Source organism: Podarcis pityusensis (assembly GCF_964106645.2).
Source record: "Podarcis pityusensis genome assembly, chromosome: 6".
Classification (NCBI taxonomy): Eukaryota; Metazoa; Chordata; class Lepidosauria; order Squamata; family Lacertidae; genus Podarcis; species Podarcis pityusensis.
Window position 1 is genome coordinate 90,148,860 of NC_138030.1, and position 20,317 is coordinate 90,169,176.

The 20,317-nt window shown below is 38.8% G+C and overlaps 1 protein-coding gene across 1 annotated transcript in view; it reads left to right on the forward strand.

Moving 5' to 3' along the window:
- CDC73 (cell division cycle 73) overlaps positions 1 to 19,751 on the forward strand; it is a 112,583-nt gene extending 92,832 nt beyond the window's left edge. The window contains exons 11-17 of the mRNA XM_081012230.1: positions 4,375 to 4,432; positions 7,545 to 7,580; positions 7,781 to 7,868; positions 11,133 to 11,294; positions 12,817 to 12,917; positions 16,840 to 16,981; positions 18,255 to 19,751. Of these exons, the coding sequence (XP_080868356.1) occupies positions 4,375 to 4,432; positions 7,545 to 7,580; positions 7,781 to 7,868; positions 11,133 to 11,294; positions 12,817 to 12,917; positions 16,840 to 16,981; positions 18,255 to 18,291 (624 nt within the window). The 3' untranslated portion in view covers positions 18,292 to 19,751. The remainder of the gene's footprint in view (positions 1 to 4,374; positions 4,433 to 7,544; positions 7,581 to 7,780; positions 7,869 to 11,132; positions 11,295 to 12,816; positions 12,918 to 16,839; positions 16,982 to 18,254) is intronic.
- The last annotated feature ends 566 nt before the right edge of the window (positions 19,752 to 20,317 follow it).

The window sequence follows — 20,317 nt, forward strand, 5'->3', positions numbered from 1 at the left end:
AGAATCATGGACATAGAGATACAACAGGACTGTACAAGGGTCCCCGATTATAAAATCATAGAAAATGGGAGATACGTAGCCGCTCCAGCAACATATCTCTATTCCCTCGCATCCAGAAATGCAAGAAGGGCTTTCACTCTTGCTAGAAGCTCGGCCTTGCCCTCACCAGTTCTGGAAGGCTCCTATAGAAGAGTCCCATATGCACAGAGACTTTGCACCTAGGGGAACTAGGAAGCCCCGAGCATATATTTTTTAGATGTCTTTTTTTTGCTGAGATTTGTAGAGACACCATTGACCCTTTGCTGAAGAGGCTCACCGATCTTTCAGAGAAGTCTAAACTTAATTCTCTCCTCTTAGGCAAAGATCACAAGACGACCTGGCTGGTAGCCAGATTCTGCGCCCAGATTTGTAGGCACAGATCATCCTCTAGAATAAAATAGCTTACTAGGGAAAAGCTGAAGCCGCCCTTTGGAGCGCCTCAGGGTCAGTTTTTATGGTAGCCCAAATCTCAGTTGTATGGGTGTATGTATATATCTCAATTTTAACTCATAAGCTATTGCTGCAATCTGCTCTAATTGTATATTTTATCTTTATGGACACTGTTTTTATTGTGTTATGCTAGCTGGTCTTTGACCATAATAAAATATCTATCTTATCTATCTTGCCTTCAGAAAGGGAGTGGTGGTGAATTTTCCTTCCGCCTGGCTCATTCATTTCTCCTTACTGATTAAAATCAAGGCATTCTGTATGCACTGTCCAGTTAAGCCGAGTGAACAGTGGTAAAATGCCTTTTCTGTAGAGCATAGATGCACGTTGTGTGAGTGAAGTAATGATTTGTCACATCTAGCATTGCAGCTTCCTATGCAAAATGTCATTTCATGACTGGCAGGTTTTAGATATTTGGGAATAAATTGTTTGCTTTAAAGAGGCGTAAATCCTGGGTGATATCATTGTGAAAGAGAAGGAGACTGGGTACTGTGCTTCGCACATTGCAAAAGCTGGTGGTTGTATGCCAAGCAATGATTTGTTCACCATATGTAATTAATCAGGCATGTTTTATTGAAGTTCTGTAGGGAGATATTTAACTAAATTCTAGTCTTTATCAGCCGGACGAATGAGAGATGGCCCACTGTGTATCTTTGACTCATAGACGATTGTTTCAAAGAGCCATATTGGGTTTTAATTCTCATGAGAGAACATTTAATTCAGATTTCATATAACAGTACCTGTTGTAAAAAAAGGATACAAATTCAATCAAGGATGTAATCCGCCAGATGCTGCTGCTATTCAAATTGTATTCAGTTCAGTGGGACTTGCTGCCTTCCTGTATTCCATTCAGGTTGTATTAAAATGAACAGAAACTGTGTAGCAGTAGTACTTGTAGCATAGTTGCTAGTGATGTAATCTGCTTGCAGACACACAATTTGACAAGCAATGACTTCATTTGACATTCTTCTGAATGTTTTCCTATTTAGATCTGTATATTAGAATCTAAGGGCCCATTTACAGCTGATCGTTTCCCAAAATGGAAATAATTTTTATGTTGTGTAAGCTTTCCTCTCATTTGTCATGAATGCATTCATTTGAGAGCATTCTGCTTTGAGGTTTTTGGATATGTGTAATTGCGATTATATGTTTAGTTGAAAGACTTTCACATGTGAAGGCATTCACTGGTAATTGGGGGAAGCGGCTACCTACCAGGCAGTTCATGATGTAGCCTACCATTTAGTTTTTGACTGCAGTTTGTAACAAATGGCTTATTAATTATTTCAACTAATTAATTTTAAAATAATCTGCCCATTGCCCATGTGATGAAAAGTTATTATGATTGTTAGCAAACTACTACTACTTGAGAACAAATAGTTGAATTGACATCAGCAGCAGTTGTCCAGTGGCATTTCACAGGTGAATGAAAGCAGGAACATAGCAGTAGTTAACATCTAGCTATCTTGTCCAGCATTCTTTTTCTCACAATGACCAGCCCAGATACCTATGAGAAATCCACAAACAGGATATGAGAAAAATAGCCATTTTCTGCTGTTGTACCCTAGGTACTAGTATTCAGATAGATGCTCCCATTATTCCACCATGCAGCACAAAACCTCCAGATAAAAACCTGGCAAACCAAAGGCTTATATTGCCTAATAGACTTTTATAAAAATAACAAACCTTTGTCAACACAAGAAATACAAGACAAACTAGAAGACACCCAAATGCCCTGGTTAACACAACACCAACTACATGCCCTCTTAAACAACCCAACAGTAAAATTAGCAGCAACTAGGCCCCTGACAACCTTCGAAAACCTCCTCCTAACAACAAAGGGAAACGGTAAAGGGACGGTATCCGCAATATACAAAATACTACTCCAAAATCCCACAAACCCCCTAGACGCAATCAAAAAACAATGGGAGAATGACATAGGCTATGAGATTAACCCCACTCAATGGACCAGAATGTGGTCTAAACCCTCCTTTAAATCCAACGAAAAGAAAAGAACTCACACTGAAACTCACCTACAGGTGGTACCTAACACCAAGGAAACTAGTGCTAATACGCCCAGGAACCTCACCAAAATGCTGGAGAGGGTGCACCTCCACAGGCACATACATCCACATGTGGTGGGAGTGTCCCAAAATCCAACTATTCTGGACAACAGCCATACGAGAAATATGTAAAATAACTAAGCAAGTATTAGATATCACCCCAGAATTGGCCCTACTAAACATCTTCCAAGACAACAATGCCCATTTACACCACAAAGAACTCATAACCCACCTACTTTTAGCAGCCAGAAACACCATAACCAGACACTGGAGAGACCTGTCAGGAGTAAGCATGGACCAGTGGTACCAAATGGTATGGGAAACAGCCCTACTAGAAAAATTAACCAATAAACTGAAACTGACATGGGAACAAACAGAAGAAGACGCCTTCACCCCGGTATGGCTCCCCTTTATCACATACACAGCCCAACAGGACAATGACAATAATCCACCAACAGCATACAAATCAATATGGCTAACCTGTTCCAAAACACCCACCCACCTCACTCACACACGAAAACAAAGATCACCACAGCCAATCACAAGCAAACAATCACACCCTAGGCCAACCCCAACCTCTCTCACCACCAAAGGAACACAAGTGAACAACACAAGCAACGCTGACACCAAACTTTACATACATTAACATAATAGAAACACCGCCACCCGACCCCCACCCCCATCCATCTTCCCTCTCTCCACCCCCCCTTTCTTTTTTCCTTTTTTTTCTTCTCCCCCTAATGCCTCAACAAATGAAACGGATTTGTAAAAATGTTACATGGAAAAAAAAAATATACGAGGCATTACACTTACTTCTGTAAAACAAGAAAATCCTTAATAAAATATTTTTTTTAAAAAATAGATGCTCCTTCTGGTCCTTGAGGTAGCCTATAGTCATTGTTGATAACTTATCCTCCATGAATTTGTATGATTCCCTTTACAGGCTGTCTAACCTGGTGGCCATCACCACGTTCCATGGTTGACATTAAATCAGGGATGGCCAACTTATGTTTCATGTCCATGGCTTTATTGACCCATAGTCAGCCCTCTGGGGTCCCAACTGTAAAAGTGGGTAGGAACATATTTTTTGTGGAGTCACTATTTTTTACTTATGTACTGTGGACATCACCCATCTTCAGATAAAGAGTCAAAATGTTGCTATATTTAAACTTTTTCTCTGCCTTTGATTTTTTGTCTAAACAAAACTTTCAGGCTTTATAAAGCATATATTACATTGGTTGTGTAAAAAGATGCTGGAAGATGATGCTGGTATTATTATTTGGTTCCCAGTACGTTTCCGAGCACAATTCAAAGTGCTGGTGTTGACCTTTAAAGCCCTAAACAGCCTCGGCCCAGTATACCTGAAGGAGCGTCTCCACCCCCATCGTTCTGCCCGGACACTGAGGTCCAGCGCCGAGGGCCTTCTGGCGGTTCCCTCATTGCAAGAAGCAAAGCTACAGGGAACCAGGCAGAGGGCCTTCTCGGTAGTGGCGCCCGCCCTGTGGAACGCCCTCCCATCAGATGTCAAAGTGATAAACAACTACCTGACATTCAGAAGACATCTTAAGGCAGCCCTGTTCAGGGAAGTTTTTAATCTGTGATATTTTAGTGTATTTTTGGTTTCTATGGAAGCCGCCAAGAGTGGCTGGGGAAACCCAGCCAGATGGGCGGGGTAGAAATAATAAATTATTATTATTATTATTATTATTATTATTATTATTATTATTATATTTGCTTGAATCATTTTCCTGGAGAGAAAGAGAGAGTGTTTACGTGTGCATGAATAAAAGTTTTATTATATTAAAGGCTGACTTTCCTCTTTCTAAAGGAAGGCGCTTCGGCACGGAAGACCCAAACCCCAGCAGCCCAGCCTGTGCCAAGACCAGGTAAATCTACCTTTTAAAATCAGTATTTCATGTGTATGTGTTTATTAATTCATTTGCAGTGTTTATATCCTGCTCTTCATTAAATATTTTCAAACTCAGAGAAGGTAACAAAGTAATAAAATAAAAAGAGAAAAACAATGTGTAAAAATTGCAAAATCATATAAAAAAAGCTAATAAACAACAAATTAACAATTCTGACATAAGATAAACAAGCAAAACCTAAAGTGACAAAAATAAAAATTTCTGCTTTAGCCAGATATCTTAAGTAAAAATGCCAGCAATGCAAGACATTCAAACAAATTAAGACAGCAATGGACTAGGAATAATTCCCATCCCATTTTCCACCAAGGCAGCCTATTCACTCTTTTTCTCTCATACACAACAGGCTCTTACTCTGTGGCATTTGAGCATCTTAAGACCTTTCTTCCTCACTCTTTAACCCATCCAGGCTCTTAACCTGAGTGGTATGTATCCTTACCCATAAGCACTCACAGCAAGAAGCTCTTATGTCTTGTCTGCAGGAAGCAATAGAGCACAAAATGCATGACCTGGCTTTAAATCCGCACTGATTTTAGTATGCATTAGTTGTAGAAAATACTTGGTCTCTGGCTTTAAATAGTTAGACAGGGGTTTTTAACAACCATTATGTCTTGCACTAAGCACCTCTGGGACATACAAATATTTCCAGTGGTGAATGGTGATTGAACCTGAGTCAGGGCATGTCAGTACTATAGTGTTTGGTTTGCTGAAGCGCAAAGAATTATGGTTGTTGTAGTTTGGTGAGGATTCCAAAACTGTTGTTAGAGTCCCCTAGACCCCTATGCAGAACTACCGCTCCCAAGGTCACTGCGCAAAACAAGTGTCTGGCTGTTTAAATTCCAGCTATAGTGGATGTCAAAACCCTTGAGAAATACTCAGTTTATGCTGACAATTAACAGCAACTATCTCTTGAACTGATGCTAAGAATGGATGCCATGTAAATACTGCAAGGCCATGCGAGTATTTTTAGCACCAAATGGTGACTGGATCGTGATGATAGGCTGGGGAAAGAATAATGCTGTTAAATAGGTGCTAAGTAGCTATAGAATAAAGAGAAGTTAGGAGAATAAAATGGGGGGGGGGGGATTCAATGTGAATTGGATCAATTTGTTAGGCATCTTCATTGCAACAGCTTCTTGTGCCCTCCTAATGGAAATGACTATACACTTTTCAACTTTTCCAGATGCAAAATTCTCAGGAATAGGTGTTTTTGTTTGGTTTTGCCTTTGCTTTAAAATGAGCATCATCTAAAAGATATTTTAAGATGGAATGCTAATGTAGTTAGACTGGCATGGTATTGGAATTTTTTACTGGTTATGTTATCTTTGCAGCTATGTGCCTATGCTTAGAAAGGTCATACTGCCTGTCATATTTATCTCACCAGGCTGTTGAGAATAAGAATGTGTTTGGAACTGACAGGCAATGATATGAAAAGGGTAGAAATAGCAAGAGCAGAAATACATCTGGATAAGCCGTTGCACATGGGGGTCACACTGCCAGATGCAATTTCACACATATTAACTGAAAGGCCTGTACAGGCCTTCGTCAGTACAAAGGGTGGCCAATATCACGACTGACCTTCCATCCTGCAAGAGTACAAAGAAATAAGCAAAGTACCATGAAGCATCTGAAGAAAGCATTCCCTCAGGATTTCACTACAAAATGGTTTAATTTCTTTAGTAGTCTTATATATTTATACAGTACCACCAGTGATCATGGGATCTTAACAGAGTTTCATAGGCAGTGTACTATGAAATTTGAAGTCAGCGTTGATGCAATCCTGAAAGCACTTAGTAAAGTAAGTAATTATATAGCTGCAGCTGTCCTCTTAAAGTGTGATGGGTTATGCCAACAGTTGCCCTTTACATTGCAACACTGCATGTCCCTTCAAACCTCAGGCATACTTAAACAGGTAAAGGTGAAGGACCCCTGACAGTTAAGTCAAGTTGCATACGACTCTGGGGTTGCGGCGCTCATCTCGTTTCACTGGCCGAGGGAGCTGGCATTTGTCCACAGACAGTTTTTCCGGGTCATGTGGCCAGCATGACTAGCCGCTTCTGGCGAAACCAGAGCAGTGCACGGAAACGCCACTTACCTTCCCGCCAGAGTGCTACCTATTTATATACTTGCACTTACTACTTGCTTTCAAACTGCTAGGTGGGCAGGAGCTGGGACAGAGCAACGGAAGCTCATCCCATCGCGGGGATTTGAACTGCCAACCTTCTGATCGGCAAGCCCAGAGGTTCAGTGGTTTAGACCACAGCGCCACCCCAGCCCCTCAGGCATACTTAGGATTGGGCAGTTGCCTTTCCCAGTTGCTCCTCTTCTCCCAGTGATGGTGCTGGGACTGGGAAGAGATTTCCTCAGCCCTCGGTCAAGAGTAGTCACCCTCAGTGCACCACCCCGCAGTGCTGGGAAGTTGTGAGTTGCACTCCATTTTTGTAAAACCTGAAAAGTTACTTGTTGAGTGTTCATTTGATGAGCTTTCATTTGCTTCCTCAAAGTACAACATTTGAGTCTGAACATTTGCTGAATTGGGCAATTTCTTTCATTGTACTGTATGCCGATTGTGTTCACTGCTAATCAGAATTTGTAACCAACTTCAAACCCAGTCTTAAATTTCCTGGGTTAGAATAAAATCCACGTTTCTGGTAACTCTTGGTGCAGACACAAATGTTCCCCTGCTGGAGGAAATTATGAACAAGTTCTTAAGGATGTAATCTCATCACACTGTAGGAACAAAATGTCATGGCATGTGCTATGCTACTGTGATTCAGAAGAGGAAAATATTGTCCAGTGTTTCTCAGAGAATGGATCTGAAAATATGCAGAAAATAGAGTCTTCCCCCTTGTTAGTTGCCTGTTCCGGTATCTCATGCCAGGATCACAAGAGTTGTGAGTGCTTCTTAGAACTCACATTTCTACTGCAGCATTAATGCAAATAGTAACCAAGTGACACCATGTGAAAGTGAATTAAGGATTTATTATTCCAGACTAATAAATTGACTAATCTTATCCAGAATCAAAATTTGTTATATAATCAATGATTTTGTGTTTCTTTTTCCTCTGCACAGTCTCTCAAGCAAGACCACCTCCAAACCAGAAAAAAGGTGAGTTACTTCTAATTTTGTAAGCCCTTTAATCATAAACAGCCTATAGTTTGTGGCAAATACGAAGTAAGGATTTACAGTTAGTTCTGCATTCCTTCATAATTTTTAAGCTGCAGAGCAAGGGATAATAATGATGATGAGAATGGCATTTTGTTAAAATTACATCTGTTTGTTTTGTTTTTTTAATTATCTCTCTACAGGATCTCGAACACCCATCATCATTATTCCAGCAGCTACCACCTCTTTAATAACTATGCTCAATGCAAAAGATCTTCTGCAGGATCTAAAGTAAGTAGCTGAGTAAAATATGTTTCATAAAAGTCAGGTGTAAAAAAAAGTAGCTGAAGTTATAAGTTATTGTAGAAACAGTGCATGTTATTTTATATCAGCGGCATTTTAATTTTTTATGACAAAATTGGTGACTACAGCATAGGTTCCTTAGCAGAAACAAAAGAAACACAACAACACTATGATTGTGAGTTCTACAGAACCTCTTAACTTCCATGCAGAAAGCATATGGACACCAGAGGTACACTCAGATCTGAACAAAAATATGGATTTGCTTATTAAAAGCCTTTTTTTAAAAAGAAAAGTTTAGTTTAGGTTTTCAGCCTTTCCTTTTGCCTTTTGAGGCACACTTCGTGTTGTATTGTAGGTTGGTTGATGTATTGATTCACAAATCAGTACAGTGGTTGAACCCTGTGTGCATAGGCTCTGCTTTTGTATATTGTATGAATTTTAATTTGATTTATATTTGTAATGTTTTCCTTTACATTGTGCTTAAACTTTAGGTTTTAGTTTTCAACATCAAAATAATAAGATTATAAATAAAAAATGTGTGGCAAGAAGAATCTCTCTCCTAGACTTGGTAGCTGGAATGCGAGCGAATCAGACATTTGCAGGTTTTGTATTTGAAGTTCTGCCCTTCTTTCTACACGTCTTTTATGGTCCTCAGGAGGCTGCAACTGTTTCTGTACTTCTATTAGTCCTATCCCTTTATCATCCCATGAATGCAGTGTTTTGCCACTAAAGATTTGTGACCTTGAGGAGCATTTCTTTGTAGTCTGGCAAATCAGTGTGTGACTGTCATGACTGGCAGTCTAATTTTCATCCTCTGTCTGTATATTTTAAACCCCCAAATTAGAGAAGGAAAATCTCACCTTCCATTTAAATTTGTTTGTACATCCAACTGTGTTTCCTGTTCTCTCTTCTGTGTGTCACAGTGGGTTTTATCTCTGTGAGATACAATGATGAGAACAGCAAGCATTATCCAAGTTGTCGTGCATATTCTCATAAATGGTGTGGACAATGTGCCTTGCTTTGTTTTTTGGTAAGAGCATCTGTGGAGCAACTAATTAATAAAGATCTAAGTGACAGGTATGTTAAAAAAGAGCAATTCTTATAGCACATGGTTTTTATTATGATACTACTTAAGAAGTCTGGGAAATTGCCAACATCTCAGTGTCCTTCCATATTTTGCTTATCTAAAATTTGTGAATTATACTTTGACCCGGTGTGGATGAAAAAATAAGTCATCTCCTAACAATACTGAACCACGTCACTCCAAGTCTATTGGTGGTTTTCCTCTTCAATTTCTTCTCTTGTGAGTCCCAAACCAAGAAAGGAGGTTGGCTTCTTAGTTAGGAATTCCTGGAGCATAACGCTTTCCCATCGTTATGTTCTCAAGTTTTGTAATTGGCTGCCTTCACCCAGTGGCATGTTACCCATTTTGGGAAAATGTCATAGTTCTCCACTTATTGCAGGAAGTGTTACTGAGACAGTGCTGAACTGAAGAAAAGAATATGGAAGGCTTTAAAATGCATTTTCAAGGAAATGCTGCTAAGTTGAAAGTAATTAAAAATGAGGGACATGGGTCAGCTAACGTTCAGATGCCATATTTTATAGTGTGCACACACAAAAATGTTGAAATTGTGCTTTGGCACCTTTATTAATAAAATAAAATTATTGTTATTGTTATTATTTTTCAGAAACTATTTCTGATTTGCATTTTATTGTATTTGTCCTCCTAGAAACTTAATTCCAGCGATAATAAGAGTTACTAGACTTTGTAGGCGGACAAAACTAATTTGATTGGGGTTTAGAAAAAACACACACGCTTAGCTCACTCTCATCTTTATTCTGTAAACTGCCCTAAGATCTTATGATGAAGGAAGGTGGGAGGGGGAGAGATGGATGGATGGACGGACAGATAAATAGACAGGCAAAATTGCCATTATTTATGGATTTATTTTCTTGAGATGATAAAGGTAAGTTATTTTGTTTGCTTCTTATTGAAAAGGTACTCATAAATGGCAGGTCTGGAGTTCATATTTTCCTTAATTCATCATGTTTCTCCAGGTATCTCATCAAAGAGCCAGGTTTAAGGCATCATAAGTGTTAACCTTCAATAAACTTTTCCCCCCATAATGCAAAGGAGATCAGTATGTGAATATTAATAGTGCACTTTCTGTGTTCGATTTAAAAGGGAGAGATTGTCTTGATCGCTAGCTCAAAAAGGAAGTAATTGGTCACTAATTGTACTGCTATTGACCATTTCTAAGAAGAAACTATTTATTGCGTCTGAAAGCAAGGAAATTCAATAAATGCATTGTTTAGATATGATGTTTGTGTTCAGTTGTTTATATTGCTAGAACCTAAAATGTACGTATTGGGATTTGGCAGTGAGCTGTCTAACCATTTCTTTTTCACCATATTTATGCTCCTAATGAGTTGCTGTCATGAAAACCTCTCTGGATTCGTCTAATTCAGATTCCTTCTTTTACTCGAGTTTACCTTCCATGGCACTAGTGAACATCATCTTCCATGCATCTAAACATGTCATGAAATGTTCAAATAACTGGGAGAAAGTTCCTTCTTGTTCCATTGTTGCTACTTTGGTGGCTGTGGGGTTAATGAATTTGAATATATGTAAATTATTTGATGCATGTCAATTAACAGAGTTTGATTTCTTCTCTTCTGAGAGACATCTAGCAGTTGATACGGTAGAGCCTTGCAGCCAAAATGAACTGTAAGATTAGGCTCCTAGGCATGTAGGCTTTTTTGCAAGACTGCCAAGTCATCCTTGCCTTTAATAAAAACTGAATCCTGTGAAATGTTACAAACTAACAAATTTATTGTGGCATAAATCTTTGTGGACCACAGCCTACCTACATCTGACAAAGCGAGATCTGGCTCACAAAAGCTTATACTGCGATAAATTTGTTGGTATATAAGGTGCCATAGGACTTTTTGTTACTTTTCAGGCATAGACTAACACACCTATCCATCTGGAATTCATTTCTAGTGACACCCTTTGTGGTGTAAAATATCCATTTAAATAGCATGCATGTCTCTATTTTTTGGAGTAGTCTAGAGATTCTGAAATTATTTTGATCGATTTAGAGGCTCTGTTAGCTTGTATTGTTCAGTGATTCCCCGTGATTCTGTCCAATTTCTGATTAATCTCTTGACTACGTAATGTCTGCTTTACCTTGACTGCACCAAATCAATTAGTCCCAGTCTGTTTATTTTCTCGCCGTGCTTATATTTAAGGTTTGTGCCATCTGATGAAAAGAAAAAGCAAGGTTGCCAGCGAGAAAATGAAACTTTAATACAGAGAAGGAAAGACCAGATGCAGCCTGGTGGAACTACAGTCAGTGTTACAGTACCGTATCGTGTGGTTGATCAGCCCCTAAAACTTATGCCTCAAGATTGGTAAGGGAGGGTGAAATTTTGCTGCTGTTGCTGTTTCCCTACTGCTGACAATAGAGCTAGGATACAGCCCCCTTGAAGCCTCCACCCCCATCGTTCAGTCCGGACACTGTAGTCCAGTTCCGAGGGCCTTCTGCCGGTTCCCTCCCTGCGAGAAGGGAGGTTACAGGGAACCAGGCAGAGGGTCTTTTCAGTAGTGGCACTCGCCCTGTGGAATGCCCTCCCATCAGATATCAAGGAAATAAACAAGTATCTGGCTTTTAGAAGACATCTGAAGGCAACCCTGTTTAGGAAGTTTTTAGTGTTTGATGGGTGGGGTAATGATGATGATGATGATGATGATGATTTGTTACTAAGAGTGTTCCTTCAGGACACTCATAAAGAGAGCACTGAGTTATAGGTCCTCTTAAACTGCAAAGTTCCATAGTTGTCTGGGTCTACAAAATCCACAATGGCCATTGTTTTTTCCATGAAAAGAGCATAATGACAGTGGGTCACTTCTAATGTGATTAGCAGAAAGTATGTTTCTTTTTCCCAAACTGCAAACAAAACTATCAGCTCTCTTGGGGGAATGCAAAAGAGAGATTCTCATGACCTTTTCCTCCCTGCTTCCAAATTCTCCTTTTTCTGTGCTCATGGTGACCTGTCCAGGTCATGGCTCAGTATGGATTAAGATTACATGATACAGGAAGAGTGGGAGCTTTTTGGCGAGTATTTAAAGAGATACAACAAGCAAATAAATTTCCAAGTAGGGTTAGAAATATAAGCAGCAGTTAAAAACAGTATGATAAAAGTCTATAATGATTTGGGTGGTACAGTGGTACCTCGGTTTTCAAGCGTTTCGGAAGCTGAAAGCAGAAAACCCAGAAGTAATTGCTTCTGTTTTCGAACGCGCCTCGGAAGTTGAACGGCTTCTGCTGCATTTTATTCTTTTTTTCTTCATTGACTTTGCCAACTACCCTTTGCGCCTCTGTTGTCGAAAGTTTCGGAAGTCTTCCAGAACAGATTATGTTCGACAACCGAGGTACCACTGTATTAAAAGGATATGCAGCAAAAAAATGAATAAATAAGGAACCATGGCAGGGTGGAAGTCTTTTGATATGAGATTAACAAAAGAAACTGTAATATGTGTATATTAAGTCTGTGAAAATGCATAAATAAATTCAAATAATTCTCCCCTGGAACTATTTCCTATCTTAAGGAACAACAATAAACTCTTTCCAACTAAAAGAGAGAGAGAGAGAGAGAGAGAGAGAGAGAGAGAGAGAGAGAGAGAGAGATTACATGTGCAGTCCGTATTCCTGGTTAGCTTTGTTGTTGAAGATTTCCAGGCATTAGTTTAATGTCTAAGTACATTTAATAAGACTGGGATCAGATATCCACAAGACGTGAACAGTTCAAAGTTCTTATGCAGTGGAGAAAACTTTATGTGAATAAATTCTTAGCTTTTGGAACATTGCAGGAAGTAAAAGACATTTTAAGCTGAACACTGTGGTATTCATTGTTCTCATATTTCTCTTTTTAGGGATCGTGTTGTGGCTGTGTTTGTACAAGGTCCTGCTTGGCAGTTCAAAGGCTGGCCATGGTTGCTACCAGATGGATCACCTGTTGATATTTTTGCAAAAAGTAAGCCTTCATTTTCAGCCAGCTAATTCTCTGCCACGTGTTTTAATTATGAATTATCAACATTGTATTTTGATGGAGGCGTTAACTAAGCCGACACCGATCAGCAAGGCTGGTTTGGTAGCACAGAGCATCATTTGCTGAGGGAACTAATTTGCTGTCAAGCTTCCCTGAGGGAATGATGAATTGTCATTTTTGCTGGGATTCACATAAGGTCAGACTGAAATATAGAAAGAGGACCAGAGTGTAGGGAAGCAAAATGACAGGGATCCTAGAGACAAGGGAAGAAGGAATAGTATAGGCCAGGCACATCCAACTTCCAAAAGACTGCGATCTACTCCCACTATAAAAAAAACTCAGAGGATGAGCCAAAGTTGTTGAGAAGGGCTTTTGGAAAAGTACCAAGGAGGAGGAATTGAGGCAAGGAAGGGCTTAATGAAGTGATGGATAGATCTTGACAATTTGTTGCTTCTAGTGTCACTGTGGCATTCTGACTTTGCAAGTCAAAGGAGACAATGGGGTCTGAAGGCAGCTGCAGGATGGGATGGGAGCTGAAATTCACATATTGATTTGAATTACCTTGGGCTGTGGACTTCTAATATTTTTATATTGTTTTGATGGAATTTACGGTTGAGAAGCGTCTCAGTATCATGATAGCAGGTGTGCCTCCTCTTCTGCAAACTGCTCCAGATTTCTGCTCCTTAGCTCTGCATGGGAATGGTAGACTTTTGAGCTTCTTTTCTCATCTGTAACTCAATACAAACAATTGCTTCTCCCACAGAACAGCTTAAATCTCTCTTTAATCTTCAGAACTGTTCATCTCGCCTGCAACAGTGTGCACATACACAAACTGAAAAATCTGGACCTAAGCATGAGCATCCAAGGATCCATTTTCATCTATATTGCCAGGGAGGAGGGATGTTGCCAGGGAGAAATGTTTGCAACCCTGCCTACTAAAACCTCCTGACATAGAATAGTCAGGCATATATTCCATTAATCACTTGCAGCTGAACTTCTTAGTATTGCAGTTTCCCATCCGTTATTTTAGATTAGAACTATGCCCCTTAGCCAGCACACTTGCATCATTGAAAAACAATGCAACAATCCAGTTCTGCCGAACTTCCATCTTCCATCATATACACTCAAGTTGTTGCGAAAATCAAAATTGCTGGGACAAAATGGTACTCTGGGAAGCATTAGGATTTAAATGAAGCTCATCGCTCCTGACTTTCATACATGCAGAGAAGCTCAAAGTTCTTCCACGAGGAAACTGGCTTTCTTCCACAAGGAAGATTAACAGAGATTTAGAATTGTTTGCTGTAGATTGAAAGTTCGGATAAATAAATAAATTGAAAGCTGATTGCTGTAAAATCCAAGAAAAAGTCTAAATGTATCATGCAAATCCGGGATTAGACTCCCATCTAGATAGAGCACATCAGACTATTTCTCAGTATCTCACAATAACAACACTTTATGCTGGCTGAAATCCTATAAAGTGTCACTTGGACAAAGCTTAAAATAGTACTCTCTTTATCCTATGTTTTCCAGGCTACAGCGCTTGACCTCTTGTGAAATAATTTGTTTATTTTTGGACCATATACCAATTGCTTTTGTCGAGAATAATTTCTTTTATCCTTTCATTTCAGAGATGTCTGTATGGAAGTAGATATTTTCAGTGCAGAGTTCCGTATTTTGGCATTTCAACCAATATGAATATTTTATCTGAATGTCATTTTAAAGGTCTACTTGCAATCACATGTTAATGCAAGTCTATTGAACTTGAAGGTCACTTTTAGTGGATTGATTCTTGTTCAATACATTTTGCTCCTAACTCAAAGGATCTGTTTTACATTCATAGATTTCTTTGTAAATGCATATATCCTTGATATACTTCGTGTACTTCTTTTAAAAGGAAAGGTTGGTATAACATAGTATGATAATAATATTTTTATTATAAATTCTAGAAGATGTCCTAGATACATAAAGTTGATGTACTTAAAGGATTTTTTGTTGATACCAAAAAAGTTTTAATGGAAGAAATTCCACCTTCAGGCAATTTGTAATACTGGTTGCAAGTCCTATGCATTTTGTGTGTGGGTTGTGTGTAAAATATAGAAGCAATTAGATAAAGATTTCCATGGTTCGATATGGTGATCTTAAGATTAAGTTCGTGGGTGATTTGCTATGGTGGGGCTATCACTTTACAAACTCTGCCATGTGGTTACGACTCACATTACAGAGGTAATATATTTAAGTGCCACTCTAATGTAGTGTTGTGACATCTGAAATCGAGACTTTGTTGAGATCTTCAGAGGGCATGTTTTAATGCAGTGCTTCCATTTTTTTAAAGTGGACCTGGATGACTGAAACAGCCTCTTTGGAAACAAAACATGAGCACACTGACTTCTTATCCAGGATAATTGTCCCATTCACCTTGCTGTACTTCTGCCTCAGAGACCGCTGACAACAGCATATCATTTCTATAACTTATCTGGCACACATACCCCACAGCAATACTCATGAAGCAAATTCCTTTAGCCTGAGGAAAAACAACAAAACTTTATGTAACATGGAAGCTAAATACACTTTTAAAAATATTTCCAAATTGGTAGTCTCCGGGGCTGATGTGTTTTGTTTTGTTTTCATTTTTTGGTGATGGGGGACACACACTTCTGTCAAAGTACTCTGAAACACCAAAGTTATGGGCTAGCTCCAAATGTTACCATCCAACTTTTCATGTAGTAGAGGAGAATATTTTTGCTTATCCCCTGCATCTCCCCCTTACTATTCCAGAATGCCCTCCCCCCCCCAGCAGATATTCAGAGGATGCAAGGAGAAGTGGGAATCAGGCAATGTGTCCCCGCTTCAACGGGCAACCGCAGTGTGGACTCAAGCCATAGCTTTTATCCAAAAATTTGTGATTGACCAACAGCAAATAGGAAGAATTGTAAACTGATTCTGAATCGGTTGAATTAATCAGTAAAAAAAAAAAAATTACAATGGACTAAAAGGGGGCCTCCAATTAATTGGTCAGCTAAATCTATGTCATTTTTATTACAAGCCCTTATAAAAACTGCATGTAGCCAGTAGCCTTTTAAAAGTTTCATTTCCCTTTTACGTCACATAGGAGGGAATGCTGCTTCTAAGATGATGCCTGGTTCCACACATATATGTATCCAAAAACCAAGAAACTGTGTGTCCAGCTTCAGAAATACTATTTTTTCATATTTGATATTTATTCATTAAAATATTCATTAAAATGTGTTTCAGTTAACCTTTATTTGATTGGATTGTGGGCCTAACAAAAATGCAAGCCATTATATTGGAACAACTCCTTAGAATAGCCATGTTCAAATATATAAAAGGATGTCACATAGAGGAGGGAGAAACGTTGTTTTCTGCTGCTCCAGAGAAGCGGACACGGAGCAATGGATCCAAACTACAAGAAAGAAGATTCCACCTAAACATTAGGAAGAACTTCCTGACAGTAAGAGCTGTTCGACAGTGGAATTTGCTGCCAAGGAGTGTGGTGGAGTCTCCTTCTTTGGAGGTCTTTAAGCAGAGGCTTGACAACCATATGTCAGGAGTGTTCTGATGGTGTTTCCTGCTTGGCAGGGGGTTGGACTCGATGGCCCTTGTGGTCTCTTCCAACTCTATGATTCTATGATTTAATAAGGACAGAAATCAGAGTATTCTTCTAAAAACTCGTGACACGGAAGTTGGGCATTAGGGCTAGTTCACAAGGGCACCATAGTTGCCATCTTAAGCTCCTAGGTAGATCACAGAAATGAAGCCTACAGCGATATCCCTACACACTGGTCTTGTTGTGTCTTCTGTTTCAGAATCGCAGTCATCCAAAATGAGTTTGGGTGTTAAGAGTTATTTTAATTGCGACATCTTTTTTTCTCGTTCCTTTCTTTCATAGTTAAAGCTTTCCATCTTAAATACGATGAAGTCCGTCTAGATCCAAATGTCCAGAAATGGGACGTGACACTGTTAGAGCTCAGTTACCACAAACGGCACTTGGACAGACCAGTGTTCCTGCGTTTCTGGGAAACATTGGACAGGTAAAATCAGTCTTGGGGGGGGGGGGAGAATGCATTTATATTTTTAAATAAAAGCCATCTGTTGAAACTGGCAAGCTATTAAAAACAATAGTCAAATACCCACCACATAAGGCCAGTTTGCTGCACTGTTGCAAATTACATATTAATTAGCTATACGCAAGAACATCTATACTGATTGGGATTCCTGCTCACTTCTCTAATACTCTGCTCTCCAACCTGTACCAATAGCATCTCATAAAGAGTTTCTACAGCTTAACAAATGTCTCCCCTTGCACTATATCCTCCATTTTTAGAGATCTGGCTCAAAGTGAGCTCTTACCTCTCCCCCCTCCCAATTATTTACATCCAAACTTAAGGTAACAAATGCAAAGCTAAATATTTTTAGCATTTTATCCAGACATGTAAAACATTTAGAGCAAAGATACAGCAGTTTGATTATCTGGAATTGGTCATATGGAGTAGATTACACCAGTTTGGAAAAGACACGCAGGTACCAAACCATTTCATAGCACCTTTTAACCTTAAATGGCTTGGGACCAGAATACCTGAAGGACTATTGAATGAACTTGCCCTGTCATTAAGAGGGCATTGCTCAGGGTCCCCCATCATCTAAAGTAATGCGGGTGGTGATTAGATACAAGGTCTTTTCCATTGTAGCAACCTGTTTATGGAACTCCCTTTCTATAGAATTTTGTTGAATTCCATCTGTATTTCCTTTCTGTGGCAGGCAAACATTTTTTTAAAAGCCCAGGCTTTTTAGTTTTGTTTCCATTTTACTCTAGATTTTTAACTGCCTGCTAAATCTGTCGTTGCTGGATTGTATTGTATATTATTTTGTAAGCCACTCAGAGCTTTGACTGAAGAGCTTCTGATGATAACATTTTAAATAAATAAATACTCTGCAAGTACTATTTCAGTTTATGTCATCTGCCCTTCTCCGATTTATCACTGAAGTCCATTTTCAGTCTGTCAATCAGAGTAGTGAAAGATTTACTTTACAAATCTATTGATGGAGAATTAGTTGTTGTATTCTGTTGACACACCACATCTGTGTCATTCAGATGATTGGGGGGGGGGCAGTTGGAACAGATGATAGCTAGTTACAAATGCAAAAGGGGGGGGGGATTTATTGCTTTACCATTTTCCTTAACTTAGTTTCTTACATCTTGGGTTGCTAACCTCACTTTTGCCAGAAAGAGAATGCATGCCTATATTTACATATTTATGCAGCTGCTGCAAGATTCTACAATGGTGATTTTTCTTTACATTGCAGGTACATGGTAAAACACAAATCCCACTTGAGATTCTGAATTCTTGACTGCCATTTTGTTTTCTCAAACTTTGGATTGAGAACTTTGAAAACTGCTCTGGTCTACAGAGAGGAAGGAGTTCTCCTTGCCCGCATTTGTCAAGAACATTATGCAGATAAAGAAGGGAGTCATTGTTCAATCTTTTTATAAGACCTTGTTGGATCATCATGTTGCAATGACAAGCCCGCAGCCAGTCGTCATTACAAGCAAGGGATTTTGCTTAAAACTATTTTTTAATAGCATAAACCTTCTAGCCTGCAATTCAAATGTATATTTTGATAGCAAGCCATTTCTTCTCCATTTTGTTAAACTAGCAACATTTTTACAATAACGTTTCTGTTCATCAATAGGATATAGGGTGATTTTCATGAAAGGTTACGAACTTGTGTGTGTATGTATATATAGATATAGAGGTAGATGTTCTAAACCACTTCGCTTCTGAGCATAGTTCTTGGTTCTTTGCTTTATCGTTTCACTTGTGGAAAACCTTTTGATTTGATTGGTATTATCTTCTAGTCTAAAGAACTCTAGGAACTGAGCAAAGTGAAGACTGCTTTAGATGAATCAAATTGTCATTCTGTATATGTACTGTATATTCTTTCAGACTTTGGAAAAGGGATGAATAAATCCAAACTGGCTTCTTTTGTTATGATGATAGTTTACCAAAACTGTAAAAAGAGTAATTACGAATACATTTGAATTTTAAACACCCTCCTTGCAAATTCCCTAATTTAAAACTGCATGTGCATAATCCTCACATGGAGGTGTATATAAAACTCTACACACACAAGAATATTGTCAAGAGATTCAGGGCGTCTGGGATTTTTAAAATCTGAGTTGGCAAAATAGAATAATAGAACCAGTTCTTTGAATTCCAATACGTGTAGACCATTTCTTCCTTAGAATTTGTTCTTAAATTACCTTGGCAGTATGGGAAGCATAGCAAGCCATGCGGGGGGAACCCGTTTTTCAAAGTTCAGTGCTGGCGTAAGCGAGGAGATGCAGTGCAGATTCTTCCCACGGGTCCAGGGCTTTTCTCAATATCATAGGGATGTGCAAAGGAATGGCATCCCACTCTGCCGGAGTAATGTAGGAACCCAGTCTCAGTGCCATAAGAAGTTCAAAGTCACCCAAGTTCCAATTATAGCTGGTTAAACCAGTTTTTCAGCATTCGCATGAGATAGAAACTTTTCAGTAACCAAAGAACCTGTTTGCTTGATCAGGAATGAGCAAAGGAGAGGCAAGAAAATACTGATATTTCTGTGAGTCTGTATTTTATAATATAGTTGCTGAATGCTGCATACCAGTGGACATGAAAAATGATCCTTCAACATTCAGTTTCATGTGGATTTTTTGAGATGAAGAAACTACGTATTTCTGTTTTTCAAATCCAGAACCATGTTTTTATGCTGAGTGTCTGAGGTCTGACAGAAGTAAAATATTCTCCATATTCTTCCTTAGTTTTGCTTTTATTTCATTTTCCGACTGGTTCTTTGTATATTGTTTCCTAATGAACTATTAAGGCTTTTCTTACTATCTCCTTCTTAAGATGCAGTTGAGATCTAAATGACTTTCTGAATACTTTTCATATTTATTTCTAATATACGGAGACTGTGACTTCTATTTTGTTGTAGTTAGAGCAAGTATCAATTTTTCAGCCTTTCAGTGCTTTTTTTAGTGATGTTAAGAATTCGCAATGGTAGTATTTTTGAAAGAATATCACAATAGAACTAGATGAACTAAATCAGGAATGGAATGTGTTTTTAAAATAAAATGGGGTTTCAGAAATCACTCATAACACTGACTTTTCCAGCACTTTTATTCAGCACTATGAAGAGCCAGAGCTGCTCTTAAACCTAAATGATGGGGTGCAATTAAAACTGTTGTTTGAACACTCTGTATTTTTCTTTTTTCTTTTTTTTTACGTATGAAAAAAGAACCATACAATTTGGAGATTTTATAAGTTTGTAGAATTGTGATTGTAACACTGTCACATTTTTGGAACACAGATTACCTTGAAATAGAA